The sequence below is a fragment of the Nyctereutes procyonoides genome, unplaced genomic scaffold, assembly GCF_905146905.1.
Source record: "Nyctereutes procyonoides isolate TBG_1078 unplaced genomic scaffold, NYPRO_anot_genome, whole genome shotgun sequence".
Lineage (NCBI taxonomy): Eukaryota > Metazoa > Chordata > Mammalia > Carnivora > Canidae > Nyctereutes > Nyctereutes procyonoides.
This window is the reverse complement of record NW_026575013.1, coordinates 218,118-232,876: the sequence shown is the minus strand read 5'-3', so window position 1 is coordinate 232,876 and position 14,759 is coordinate 218,118. Positions and strand designations below refer to the sequence as shown.

The 14,759-nt window shown below is 43.2% G+C and overlaps 1 protein-coding gene across 1 annotated transcript; it reads left to right on the top strand.

The window, feature by feature from the left end:
• The first annotated feature begins 5,027 nt into the window (after positions 1–5,027).
• Positions 5,028–8,569, top strand: LOC129519162 (disintegrin and metalloproteinase domain-containing protein 21-like). Its single transcript, XM_055339414.1, has 2 exons — positions 5,028–5,031; positions 6,345–8,569. The coding sequence occupies exons 1-2, from the start codon at positions 5,028–5,030 to the stop codon at positions 8,567–8,569; spliced, it is 2,229 nt and encodes a 742-aa protein (XP_055195389.1).
• The last annotated feature ends 6,190 nt before the right edge of the window (positions 8,570–14,759 follow it).

The window sequence follows — 14,759 nt, the reverse complement described above, 5'->3', positions numbered from 1 at the left end:
ATTAAAAGATCATGAGTATAGGTTAAGGGAAGTAAATGACAGCCCCAGAAGGAAAAAATCTACGTTTAATTGGGGTTCCCAAGGGCGACGAAAGGGACAGAGGGCCAGAAAGTGAACTTGACCAACTTATAGCTGAGAAATTCCCTAACTTGGGAAGGGAAACAGGCATTCAGAACTAGGAGATAGAGAGATCCTCCGCTAAAATCAATAAAAATGGCTCAACACCACGATATTTAATACTGAAATATGCAAATTCCAAAGATAAAGAGAAGATCTTTAAAGCAGCAAGAGACAAGAAATCCATAACGTTTATGGGGAGAAGCATTAGTAGAACAGCACACCTCTCCACAGAGAACTGGCAGGCCAGAAAGGGCTGGCAGGATATATTCAGGGTCCTACATGAGAAGAATATTCAGCCAAGAATACTTTATGCAGCAACGGCTATCATTCAGTGTAGAAGGAGAGATAAAGAGCTTCCAAGATAGGCAGAAACTGAAAGAATATGTGACCACCAAACCACCTCTGCAAGAAATTTTAAGGGGGACCCTGTGAAAGAAAGAGGAAGTCCAAAGAAACAATCCATAAAAGCAGGGACTGAATAGGTATCATGATGACACTAAATTCATATATGAATATATGAAATTCATATATTTCAATAGTAACTCTAAATGTGAATGGGCTTAATGACCCATCAAAAGGCACAGGGTTACAGACTTGATAGAAAAGCAAGTCCCATCTATTTGCTGTCTACAAGAGATCCATTTTAGACATAAGGACACCTAAAGCCCGAAAAAAAAAGGTTGGAGAACAATTTACCATTCAAATGGTCTTCAAAAGAAAGCAGGGGTAGCCATCCTTATATCAGATAAATTAAAGTTTATCCCAATGGCTGTAGTAAGAGATGAGGAGGGACAGTATATCATACTTAAAGGATCTATCCAGCAAGAGGACCTAACAATCATGAATATTTATGCCCCGAATGTGGGAGCTGCCAAATATATCAATATATAACTAAAGTTAAGACATACTTAGATAATAATACACTTATACTTGGTGACTTCAATCTAACACTTTCCACACGCGATAGGTCTTCTAAACACAACATCTCCAAAGAAACCAGAGAATTAAATGATACACTGGACCAGATGGATTTCACAGATATCTACAGAACTTTACATCCAAACGCAACTGAATACACATTCTTCTCAGGTGCACATGGAACTTTCTCCAGAATAGACCACATACTGGGTCACAAATCGGGTCTGAACCGATACCAAAAGATTGGGATAGTCCCCTGCATATGTTAAGACCATAATGCCTTGAAACTAGAACTAAATCACAAGAAGAAGTTAGGAAGGACCTCAAACACGTGGAGGTTAAGGACCATCCTGCTAAAAGATGAAAGGGTCAACCAGGAAATTAGAGAAGAATTAAAAAGATTCATGGAAACTAATGAGAATGAAGATACAACCGTTCAAAACCTTTGGGATACAGCAAAAGCAGCTCTAGCACCTAAAGGAGCTAGAGAAAAAGCAGCAAATAGATCCTACACCCATCAGAAGAAGAGAGTTAATAAAGATACGAGCAGAACTCAATGAAATCGAGACCAGAAGAACTGTAGAACAGATCATCAAAACCAGGAGTTGGTTCTTTGAAAGAATTAATAAGATAGATAAACCATTAGCCAACTTTATTAAAAAGAAGAGAGAGAAGACTCAAATTAATAAAATCATGAATGAGAGAGATCACTACCAACACCAAGGAAATACAAACGATTTTAAAAACATATTATGAGGGATCCCTGGGTGGCGCAGCAGTTTAGCGCCTGCCTTTGGCTCAGGGCGCGATCCTGGAGACCCGGGATTGAATCCCATGGCGGGCTCCCGGTGCATGGAGCCTGCTTCTCCGTCTGCCTGTGTCTCTGCCTCTCTCTCTCTCTCTCTCTCTCTCTCTGTGTGTGTGTGTGACTATCATAAAAAAACATATTATGAGCAGCTATACGCCAATAAATTAGGCAATCTAGAAGAAATGGATGTATTTCTGGAAAGCCACAAACTACCAAACTGGAACAGGAAGCAATAGAAAACCTGAGAAGGGCAATAACCAAAGAGGAAATTGAAGCAGTCATCAAAAACCTCCCAAGACACAAAAGTCCAAGGCCAGATGGCTTCCCAGGGGAGTTCTATCAAACGTTTAAAGAAGAAACCATACCTATTCTACTAAAGCTCTTCGGAAAGATAGAAAGAGATGGAGTACTTCCAAACTCGATCTACGAGGCCAGCATCACCATAATTCCAAAACCAATGAACCCACCAAAAAGGAGAATTATAGACCAATATCCTTGATGAACACAGATGCAAAAATTCTCAACAAGATACTAGCCAATAGGATCCAACAATATATTAAGAAAATTATGGGGATCCCTGGGTGGCTCAGTGGTTTAGCACCTGCCTTTGGCCAGGACCTGATCCTGGAGATCCAGTATCAAGTCCCACATCGGGCTCCCTGCGTGGAGCCTGCTTCTCCCTCTGCCTGTGTCTCTGACTGTCTCTCTGTCTCTGTCTATCATGAATAAATAAATAAAATCTTTTAAAAAATATTATTCACCATGACCAAGTGGGATATATCCCCGGGATGCAAGGCTGGTTCAACACTCATAAAGTAATCGATGTGATTGATCATATCAAAAAGAGAAAAAACAAGAATCATATGATCCTCTCAGTAGATGCAGAGAAAACATTTGACAAAATACAGTATCCATTCCTGATCAAAACTCTTCAGAGTGTAGGGATAGAGGGAACATTCCTCAGCATCTTAAAAGCCCACAGCAAATATCATTCTCAATGGGGAAACACTGAGAGCCTTTCTCAAAAGATCAGAAACAAGACAGGGATGTCCACTCTCACCACTATTCAGCATAGTACTGGAAGTCCTCGCCTCAGCAATCAGGCAACAAAAAGAAACAAAAGGCATTCAAATTGGCAAAGAAGAAGTCAAACTCTCGTCTTCACAGATGACATGATACTGTACGTAGAAAACCAAACAGACTCCATCCCAAGATTGCTAGAACGCATACAGCAATTCGGCAGTCTGGCAGGATACAAAAGCAATGCCCAGAAATCAGTGCCATTTCTATACACTGACAATGAATCTGATGTAAGAGAAATTAAGGAGTCAATCACATTTACAATTGCACTGAAAATCACAAGACACCTAGGAATGAACCTAACTAAAGAGGTAAAGGATCTTTATTCTAAATACTATAGAACACTTCTGAAATAATTTGATGAAGACACAAAAAGGTGAAAATATATTCCATTAATATTGTGAAAATGTCAATGTTACCCAGGGCAACTTACACATTTAATACAATCCCTATCAAAATAGCATGGATTTTCCTTAGAGAGTTGAAACAGATAATATTAAGATATTTTTGGAATCAGAAAAGACCCCGAATAGCCAGGGGAATATTGAAAAAGAAAGCAAGAGATGGGGGCATCACAATGCTGGATGTCAAGTTGTATTACAAAGCTATGGTCATCAAGACAGTGTGGTACTGGCACAAAAACACACATAGATCAATGGGACAGAATAGAGAAACCAGAAATGGGCCCTCAAATCTATGGTCAACTAATATTCAACAAAGGAGGAACCTATCCACTGGAAGAAAGACAGTCTCTTCAATAAATGGTGCTGGGACAATTGGACATCCACATGCAGAAGAATGAAACTAGACCACTCTCTTGCACCAGACACAAAGATAAACTCAAAATGGATGAAAGATCTAAATGTGAGACAAGATTCCATCCAAATCCAAGAGGAGAACACAGGCAACACCCTTTTTGAACTCAGCAACAGGAACTTCTTGCAAGTTACACCCATGAAGGCAAGAGAAACAAAATAAAAAATGAACTATTGGGACTTCATCAAGATAAGAAGCTTTTGCACAGCAAAGGATACAGTCAACAAAACTCAAAGACAACCTACAGAATGGGTGAAGATATTTGCAAATGACGTATCAGATAAAGGACTAGTATCCAAGATTTATAAAGAACTTACTACACTAAACAGCAAGGAAACAAATAATCCAATCATGAAATAGGCAAAAGACATGAAGAGAAATCTCACAGAGGAAGACAAAGACATGGCCAACATGCACATGAGAAAATGCTCCGCATCACTTGCCATCAGGGAAATACAAATCAAAACCACAATGAGATCCCACGTCACACCAGTGAGAATGGGGAAAATTAACAAGGCAGGAAACAACAAATGTTGGAGAGGATGCGGAGAAAAGGGAACACTCTTGCACTGTTGGTGGGAATGTGAACTGGTGCAGCCACTCTGGAAAACTGTGTGGAGGTTCCTCAAAGAGTTAAAAATAGACCTGCCCTACGACCCAGCAATTGCACTGTTAGGGATTTACCCCGAAGATTCACATGCAATGAAACGCCGGGACACCTGCACCCCGATGTTTCTAGCAGCCATGTCCACAATAGCCAAACTGTAGAAGGAGCCTCGGTGTCCATCGAAAGATGAATGGATAAAGAAGATGTGGTTTGTGTATACAATGGAATATTCCTCAGCCATTAGAAACGACAAATACCCACCATTTGCTTCAACGTGGATGGAACTGGAGGGTATTATGCTGAGTGAAGTAAGTCAATCGGAGAAGGACAAACAGTGTATGTTCTCATTCATTTGGGGAATATGAATAATAGTGAAAGGGAATATAAGGGAAGGGAGAAGAAATGTGTGGGAGATATCAGAAAGGGAGACAGAACATAAAGACTCCTAACTCTGGGAAATGAACTAGGGGTGGTGGAAGGGGAGGAGGGTGGGGGTGGGGGTGAATGGGTGACGGGCACGGAGGGGGACACTTGAGGGGATGAGCACTGGGTGTTATTCTGTATGTTGGCAAAGTGAACACCAATAAAAAATTAATTTATTTAAAAAAAAAGAAGAGAAAGAAAAGAAAAGGCAAATGATGGAATGGAAGAACCTATTTGTAGCTGCTCTATCTGACGATGGGTGAGTATACAAACTGTCCAAGCACTTCATTAGGAGTACTTTCACGTTTTCAGTAGACAGCATGTACATGGAGCTTAGCACACTGTCATGAGAGGAGCAGAAAGCTTGCCTTTAAGTTTGTAGGTCGTAATTTCTCCACAACATGAGATCTACCCTCTTACCAAAATGGTCCCTGTAGGCACACTATTGTTATTTGCAGGTTCAGGGTTATGGAGCACACCTCTGGAACAGAATCATGTTGCATAACATAAAACCAGAACCCAAGAGATGCAAGTCCCCATTGCCCCTCCCACCAGTGCTGGCAACTGCCAAACCATTCTCTGCTTCTTTGTTCCTGAACCCAAATTATAGGTGCCCATCGTTGACAAGGCCAATATTCAAGATATGAGTTTTGACTGGAAAGATAGGGAGCTTGGTTCAGGAGGCCACTCACATGAGCAAAAGGGGCACACCTGTGAGGTTTTTCTAACCCTAAAGACATTAAAGGTTTTTGAGAAGCTAGTCGCCAAAGGGAGCGCAGTGCTTGGAACATTTATAGCCCACACGCAGGCTCCCAGGTGCCAACTACCATCCTTGCCTCAGCGCAGCCCCATCCCTGTGTCTTCTGCTCAGGGCAGCCACACATACAGCCCAAGGCCAGGAAAGAACCACGATAGAGGACAGCAAGCCACAGGGACACCCATGGGGTCAGCAGTATATTCCTTTCTTACCAGCTGGAGTGACAAAACAATAAAATACAACCTGGAACCTTACCAGTCCTCACCAAAAACTGGGCAATGTTTTACTCAGTGAGCACAAAAGAGGTTTCTAAAAATACCCAGAAGGATCCAAAGACTTGCAGGTTGCTGGCAAAGCAGAATAAGATGTGTAAATTTACAAATCCATGGTGTTCCACAGCTACTTGGTAAAATTTGCCATGTCCCTTAACATGCCGAGGAAGGAGAAAGGAATGGTCTCCACAGAGAGTGATATTGGCTGTGCACAGAACATGACCCAGGGGAACCATGGCAGTTGGAACTGGTAGAGAAAGTAATTGCTGTATAACCATATGTCACATATTCAAGGGTCTGGAGGAAACACTGGACGTGTGGGAAAGGGGCTGCCTCTGGGTCCTACCCCCTCTGCACCCCTCACACATCCACCCCAGCTGAACTGATGTGCAGACCCACCCTCTGCCACACCTCGTGTCTGTGACCTAATCACAGCTGGTTGCCAGGTGTAGGGACCTGGCAGCCTGAGGCAGCCCTCTGTTCTGTCAGATCCTCTAGACCTGGCTGTGCTGAGGGTCCTCCTTTTATCTACCTCACTGCCAGATGTCCCTGAGCAGGGGGTGAGGTTGGCAGAGGGCCGAGACACCATGAGAGAGCTCCTCTTACTGCTTGTGCTCTGGGCAGGGCTGGCTCCCACCCAGGGTTCTCAAGGCCGTCCCTCATGGCGTTACGTCTCCTCTGAGGTGGTCATCCCCAGGAAGGAGCTGCACCATGGCAAAGGCGTCCAGATGCCAGGCTGGCTCTCCTACAGCCTGCACTTTGGGGGCAAGAGGCACGTTATCCACATGCGGCGCAAGAAACTCTTCTGGTCCAGGCATCTGCTGGTGATGACTCAGGATGACCAAGGTGCCTTGCAGATGGACTACCCCTTCGTCCCTCCTGACTGTTACTACCTCGGCTACCTGGAGGAGGTTCCTCTTTCCATGGTCACCCTGGACACGTGCTATGGGGGACTGGAAGGTATTATGAAATTGGATGACCTTGCCTATGAGATCAAACCCCTCAGCAGTTCCCAAAGATTTGAACACATTGTTTCTCAGATAGTGGCAGACAGCATTGCAACAGTCCCTACCTATAAACTGGGACTGAAGGAGGACAGGGACCCCTTGTTCTCTCAAGCAAATGCCAGTGTAGTTACACGGCTCTCAAGTAAGATGTATGCATCTCATCATGGATATGTGAAATCGCTTGCCTTAAGTTCGCACTCAATGTACAGTGTGTTCAACAACGTGTCTAAATGTGCCCAATTTCTAATATCGGTATTTAATTTGATTGACACATTCTTTTTAGGACTTGATATAAATTATTACGTTGCATTCATTATTATATATAATCAACGAGATCCAAATGTCCTTAACAATTATCACCCGACGGATAGTCCATATGGTCGATATTATGTCTACAACTTGTATGCACTTCTTGCACCACATTCATCCATAATTATGATTAAAAATGTGCCACAGGATGCTGAATTTGAACCCATCGCATATGCAATTTGCAATCGTGGTAACCTCATCATGCTAGGATATCTAGACAGACAGTATTTAATATTGGCTATTGTAGGAGCACAAAAGGTCGCGAGAAGTTTTGGTGTATACTATGACAATCCTTATTGTTCCTGCCAGAGAAGGTCCAAGTGTATTATGAACAACTACTTTGCTCTGACAGACTCTTTCAGTAACTGTTCCTTCATGCATATACAGCACATACTGGGTGGTGGCGTAGCTGAATGTATTTACAGCTCTGAAATGGTGTATTTTAATAAAAGCTTGACTCGGGAGCATTGTGGCAACTACAGAGTGGATCCCCTTGAACAGTGTGACTGTGGCTCCTTCAAACAGTGTTATAGCAATCTCTGCTGTCATAACGATTGTACCTTCACTACTGGAAGCATATGTAATACAGGCAGATGCTGCACAAACTGCACCTATTCCCCTGCTGGGACACTCTGCAGGCCAATCCAAACTGTGTGTGATCTTCCAGAGTACTGCCGAGGAGGGTCCTTGACATGCCCTGATGATTTCTATATGCAAGATGGAACCCCGTGCACTGAAGTGGGCTACTGTTATCATGGAAACTGTACTGACCGCTCTGTGCACTGCAAAGAAATCTTTGGTAAAAATGCTGTGAATGGTGCAGATGTATGCTATACCATAAATAGAAGAGGTGATAGATATGGACACTGCAGAAGAAAGGAGAGGTTAATGGCCAGTACGGCTTGTAATCTAGAAGACATTCAGTGTGGAAGACTGCAGTGTAGCAATGTCACTCATCTCCCTCGGTTGCAAGAACATGTGGGATTCCATCAGTCTAAGATATCAGGGGTCTGGTGTTTTGGATTGGATTCACATCGTGGCACAGGAACAAATGATGTTGGTCATGTGCGATCTGGTACTCCCTGTGCTCCTGGAAAGTTCTGTCAAAATACCTACTGCAATGGCACTATAGCTCAGCTGAAGTATGACTGCATCCCTGAAAAATGCAGTCACAGGGGCATTTGCAACAACAACAGGAACTGTCATTGCCACATAGGCTGGGATCCTCCACGGTGCATTGATCGAGGTGCTGGTGGGAGCACAGACAGTGGACCCCCTCCAAGAAGAATGCGGGCAGTCAGGCAAAGTCATGAGTCAGTGATATATCTGAGAGTGGTCTTTGCTCGAATCTATGCCCTGATAGCCACACTCCTCTTTGGCGTTGCTACCAATGTAAGAACCATTAAGACGGTTGTAGTTAAGGAGCAGATAGTCCATGAGGGCAATCCATAAATCAGCCTCCAGCCCCCTGAACAGCTATTGGAAACCCACAGAAACATGATTGAAACTATAGCAAGTTGGTGGCCATGCTGAAATCCACGTTTCCAGGGGCCTGCAGGAGACAAAAGGGATCCCACGCACATCATGGGGCTCTCGTACCAGGTCCGCGATTGGTCTCTGACCAGCCGCCTGAAATAAATCTTGAAAAGTACACGTTGGTGGCCTCTCCACATGTTTGTAAGCCTGTAAAAGCCCAACCTGAGCTCGAGACTGTCGGGAAGACCTGAGTCAGCAGCCCGGCCTTGAGCTGAGGTCCCTGGCTGCTACCTCAGGGAGGTTGCCCCAGGTTCTTTTAGGGCAAATGCATGATGTTCCTTCAAACCTGTGCCCATGAGCACTGAGGTTTTTCTCACCCTCCAGGTAATCTCCCTGCTTCAGTCCCAGAGTGGGTGTATGGCGATGGAGGGCTATCCCCACTCACACTGCGTGTCCTACACTGGGGTGGCTGTGGGTTGTAGGGGAGGGTGACTGGGATTTGATACCATCTAGTGCAAGCTGGGCCACCCTGGTAAGCAAGTTTCTGAATGCGGGAGACCTGGGCCATGGTCCTGATGGTTACACCCTATCAACTCAATCATAAAGGACAGTAAAAGTGCCCAACACTGCCTCTACCATCCAGAGGGACCCCTATGAATATTTGTTTATTTGTTCTTCCCTCCCTTTCCTCTTGCCTGCATTTCAGGGAGCTGAGCAGTGACCATAGCTAAGCAGGTGCAGTGAAAAATTCAACTTGTATTTCTGAGCTACTGCCTCAGAAATACATCAGACATGGAATCACACCCACTCTTCCTCCCCATCACCCATGATAAGGACCTGCTTGTGATTCCTTCTCTGGTTATCCCAGGCAGCCTTTACAGTCACCACCCAGATTGGAACCTGTGAAATGATATATATTATTGAAGTCCGGTTTGCCAACATAGAGTATAACACCCTTCCACCTTTTGTGTAATTGGTGGCTTGCTACTCTGTGCTCTTTCTTCTGTTCTCTGGGGTCCCAGGAGGGAGATCAGCCTTTCCCGGGTCATTGTGCCCCTTCACTTCTGGGCTCTGTATGTATTAAATCCTGTGAGCCTACTTCCATTGAGGGGTGAACTGAAACTCCATGTTCAGGCAGAAATGCCATAGGGTCTCACATCCACAGAGTGGGTGCTCAATGGCCAAGGAAGCCACCTGTCACCTCCATGTGGACAGTAAAGGTTCATCCTTCACCAAGTCACAGTCTGTGTGTCCTTTTAAAAAATATTTTATTTATTCATTCATGACAGACACAGAGAGAGCAAGAGACAGACAAAGACACAGGCAGAGGGAGAAGCAGGCTCCATGCAGGGAGCCTGCCATGGGACTCGATCCCAGATCTCCAGGATCAGGCCCTGAGCTGAAGGCAGCGCTAAACCACTGAGCCACCTGGGCTGCCCATAGTCTGTGTGTCCTTCATTAAGTACAGCAACTGTGGATGCCCAATGCAATTGTCCACAGGGTTGGGTCTGAGGGTCTAGCCAGTAACCCCCAAAATGTCTTGCAGCTGGACTGGCTCACTCACATCCTCACCAAGATCACTCAAGCGCTTTGGGAAGGAGCTTCTGCTTGCTAGTGGTCTGTAGCTTCACTGTTACACTGGACTTCATCCATATGCAGGGACAGTATTTTGTTATTAGTTCCATAGACACTTGGATACACTTGTGCCTCTGTGCAAGCACTGTTGCTATGAAACTTTTGCATGTGTACTTACATAATGCTTTATCCACCATTAGCATATTTCAAACAGCATTATTTCTGACCAGGGAACACACATCACAGCAAATGGTGTATAGAAAGCATCCATGTTCTTGGAATTCACAGGTTTTTCCATGTTCTCCATTGTCCTGTAGCAGGTGTTTTGATAAAAAAGGTGGCATGTCCTTTTGGAAATTCTGTTAGAGTAAGCTAGGTGACAATATCTGGCAGACCTGGGATCCCTGGGTGGCGCAGCGGTTTGGCGCTTGCCTTTGGCCCAGGGCGCAATCCTGGAGACCGGGGATCGAATCCCACGTCAGGCTCCCGGTGCATGGAGCCTGCTTCTCCCTCTGCCTATGTCTCTGCCTCTCTCTCTCTCACTGTGTGACTATCATAAATAAATAAATTTTTAAAAAAAAAATATCTGGCAGACCTGGGACAATGTTCTCTAAGAGGACATATAGAGGGGAGGGGGCAAGATGGTGGAAGAGTAGAATCCCCAAGTCACCTGTCCCCATCAAATATACCTACCTAACCACAAACTGTGGTTGAATAGAAACTGTATTTTCCGACGAGGAGGGGCAAGATGGCAGAAGAGTAGGGTCCCCAAATCACCAGTCCCCACCAAATTACCTAGATAACCTTCAAATCATCCTGAAAATCATCGCTTCTTGGCCTGAGATTTAAAGAGAGAACAGCTCCTTCCACAGTTTGGCTATTGTGGACATGGCTGCTAGAAACATCGGGGTGCAGGTGCCCCGGCGTTTCATTGCATCTGAATCTTCGGGGTAAATCCCTAACAGTGCAATTGCTGGGTCGTAGGGCAGGTCTATTTTTAATTCTTTGAGGAACCTCCACACAGTTTTCCAGAGTGGCTGCACCAGTTCACATTCCCACCAACAGTGTAAGAGGGTTCCCTTTTCTCCACATCCTCTCCAACATTTGTTGTTTCCTGCCTTATTAATTTTCCCCATTCTCACTGGTGTGAGGTGGTATCTCATTGTGGTTTTGATTTGTATTTCCCTGATGGCAAGTGATGCAGAGCATTTTCTCATGTGCATGTTGGCCATGTCTATGTCTTCCTCTGTGAGATTTCTCTTCATGTCTTTTGCCCATTTCATGATTGGATTGTTTGTTTCTTTGGTGTTGAGTTTAATAAGTTCTTTATAGATTTTGGAAACTAGCCCTTTATCTGATATGTTATTTGCAAATATCTTCTCCCATTCTGTAGGTTGTCTTTGAGTTTTGTTGACTGTATCCTTTGCTGTGCAAAAGCTTCTTATCTTGATGAAGTCCCAATGCTCATGGATTGGCAGAATTAATATTGTGAAAATGTCAATGCTACCCAGGGCAATTTACACGTTCAATGCAATCCCTATCAAAATACCATGGACTTTTTTCAGAGACTTAGAACAAATTATTTTAAGATTTGTGTGGAATCAGAAAAGACCCCGAATAGCCAGGGGAATTTTAAAAAAGAAAACCATAGCTGGGGGCATCACAATGCCAGATTTCAGGTTGTACTACAAAGCTGTGGTCATCAAGACAGTGTGGTACTGGCACAAAAACAGACACATAGACCAATGGAACAGAATAGAGAATCCAGAAATGGACCCTGAACTTTATGGTCAACTAATATTCGACAAAGGAGGAAAGACGATCCACTGGAAGAAAGACAGTCTCTTCAATAAATGGTGCTGGGAAAATTGGTCATCCACATGCAGAAGAATGAAACTAGACCACTCTCTTGCACCAGACACAAAGATAAACTCAAAATGGATGGAAGATCTAAATGTGAGACAAGATTCCATCAGAATCCTAGAGGAGAACACAGGCAACACCCGTTTTGAACTTGTCCACAGTAACTTCTTGCAAGATACATCCACGAAGGCAAAAGAAACAAAAGCAAAAATGAACTATAGGGACTTCCTCAAGATAAGAAGCTTTTGCACAGCAAAGGATACAGTCAACAAAACTAAAACACAACCTACAGAATGGGAGAAGATATTTGCAAATGACGTATCAGATAAAGGGCTAGTTTCCAAGATGTATAAGAACTTCTTAACCTCAACACCAAAGAAACAAACAATCCAATCATGAAATGGACAAAAGACATGAAGAGAAATCTCACAGAGGAAGACATAGACATGGCCAACATGCAAATGAGAAAATGCTCTGCATCCCTTGCCATTAGGGAAATAGAAATCAAAACCACAATGAGATACCACCTCACACCAGTCAGAATGGGGAACATTAACAAGGCAGGAAACCACAAATGTTGGAGAGGATGCGGAGATAAGGGAACCCTCTTGCACTGTTGGTGGGAATGTGACCTGGGGCAGCCACTCTGGAAAACTGTGTGGAGGTTCCTCAAAGAGTTAAAAATAGACCTGCCCTATGACCCAGCAATTGCACTGTTGGGGATTTACCCCAAAGATTCAGATGCAATGAAATGCCAAGACACCTGCACCCCGATGTTTCTAGCTGCAATATCCATAATAGCCAAACTGCAGAAGGAGCCTCGGTGTCCATCGAAAGATGAATGGATAAAGAAGATGTGGTCTATGTATACAATGGAATATTCCTCAGCCATTAGAAACGACAAATACCCACCATTTGCTTCAACGTGGATGGAACTGGAGGGTATTATGCTGAGTGAAGTAAGCCAATTGGAGAAGGACAAACAGTGTATGTTCTCATTCATTTGGGGAATATGAATACTAGTGAAAGGGAATATAAGGGAAGGGAGAAGAAATGTGTGGGAAATATCAGAAAGGGAGACAGAACATAAAGACTCCTAACTCTGAGAAACGAACCAGGGGTGGTGGAAAGGGAGGAGGGCGGGGGGTGGGGGTGAATGGGTGACGGGCACTGGGGAGGGCACTTGACGGGATGAGCACTGAGTGTTATTCTGTATGTTGGTAAATTGAACACCAATAAAAATTAATTTATAAAAATAAAAAATAAAGATTTTTGTGGAATCAGAAAAGATCGAATAGCCAGGGGAATTTTAAAAAAGATAACCATATCTGGGGGCATCACAATGTCAGATTTCAGGATGTACTACAAAGCTGTGATCATCAAGACAGTGTGGTCCTGGCACAAAAACAGACACATAGAGCAATGAAACAGAATAGAGAACCCAGAAATGGATCCTGAACTTTATGGTCAACTAATATTCGATAAAGGAGGAAAGAGTATCCACTGGAGAAAAGACAGTCTCTTCAGTAAATGATGCTGGGAAAATTGGACATCCACATGCAGAAGAATGAAATGGGGAAGTGTCTTGCACTGTTGTGGGAATGTGAACTGGTGCAGTCACTCTGGAAAACTGTGTGAAGGTTCCTCAAAGAGTTAAAAATAGATCTGCCCTACAACCAACAATTGCACTGCTGGGGATTTACCCCAAAGATACAGACACAGTGAAACGGCAGAGCACATGCACCCCAAAGTTTATAGCATCCATATCCACAAGAGCCAAATCTCCGGGAAGCCATGATGTCCTTTGGCAGATGAATTGATAAACATGCTATGGTTTATATATACAAAGGGATATTCTCAGTCATCAGAAAGGATCAGTAGCCTCCATTTTCATCAACGTGTATGCTACTACAGGGTATTATTCCAATTAAATAAGTCAATCAAAGGACAATCATCATAGTTTCACTCCTATGTAGAATTAATTGAAATATTGAATAAATAAATGAAAAATAAACTATTAAAGAGAGAGAACATTATGAGCAATAACATGCCAACCAATTTAGCAATCTGGAAGAAATGGATGCCTTCCTATAAATGTAGAAACAACCAAATCTGAAACAGGAATGAATAGAAAAGCAGTACAGACCCAAAACCAAGAAATGAAAATCAAATGTATTTATATTCTTCTAACAATCAAAATTTGGGACAGATGGCTGTCCATGGGAATGCACAAGCATTTAAAAATGATTAATGCCTATCCTGAAAATGTTCCAAAAAATAGAAATTAAAGGAAACTTATAAGTTCATTTTCTGATGGTAGTATTTCCTTGACCTCAAACGCAGGCAAAGATCCAATTGAAAGGGAGAATTACTTACTAATATCCTTGATGGATATGGATGCAAAATTGTCACAAAGATCCTAAGAAAGAGGATCCAACAGTACATTAATAGGATAATTCACCATCACCAAATGGGCTTAATTTCTGGTCTGCAAGGGTGCTTTAGCATCTGCCAATCAAACAATGGGATTTGAGCTGTTAATAAAAGAAAAGATAAGGACCATTTTGTCCTCTCAACTGATGTCCAAAAACTTTTGGCAAAAGAGATTATACATTCTTTATAAAAACATGTTGCTGTGTAGAGATAGTGAGACATCCTCAACATCATAAAAGCCATTTACAGAAGACACATGCAGAATGTCATCCTCAAAGGAAAACTTGAGAGCTTT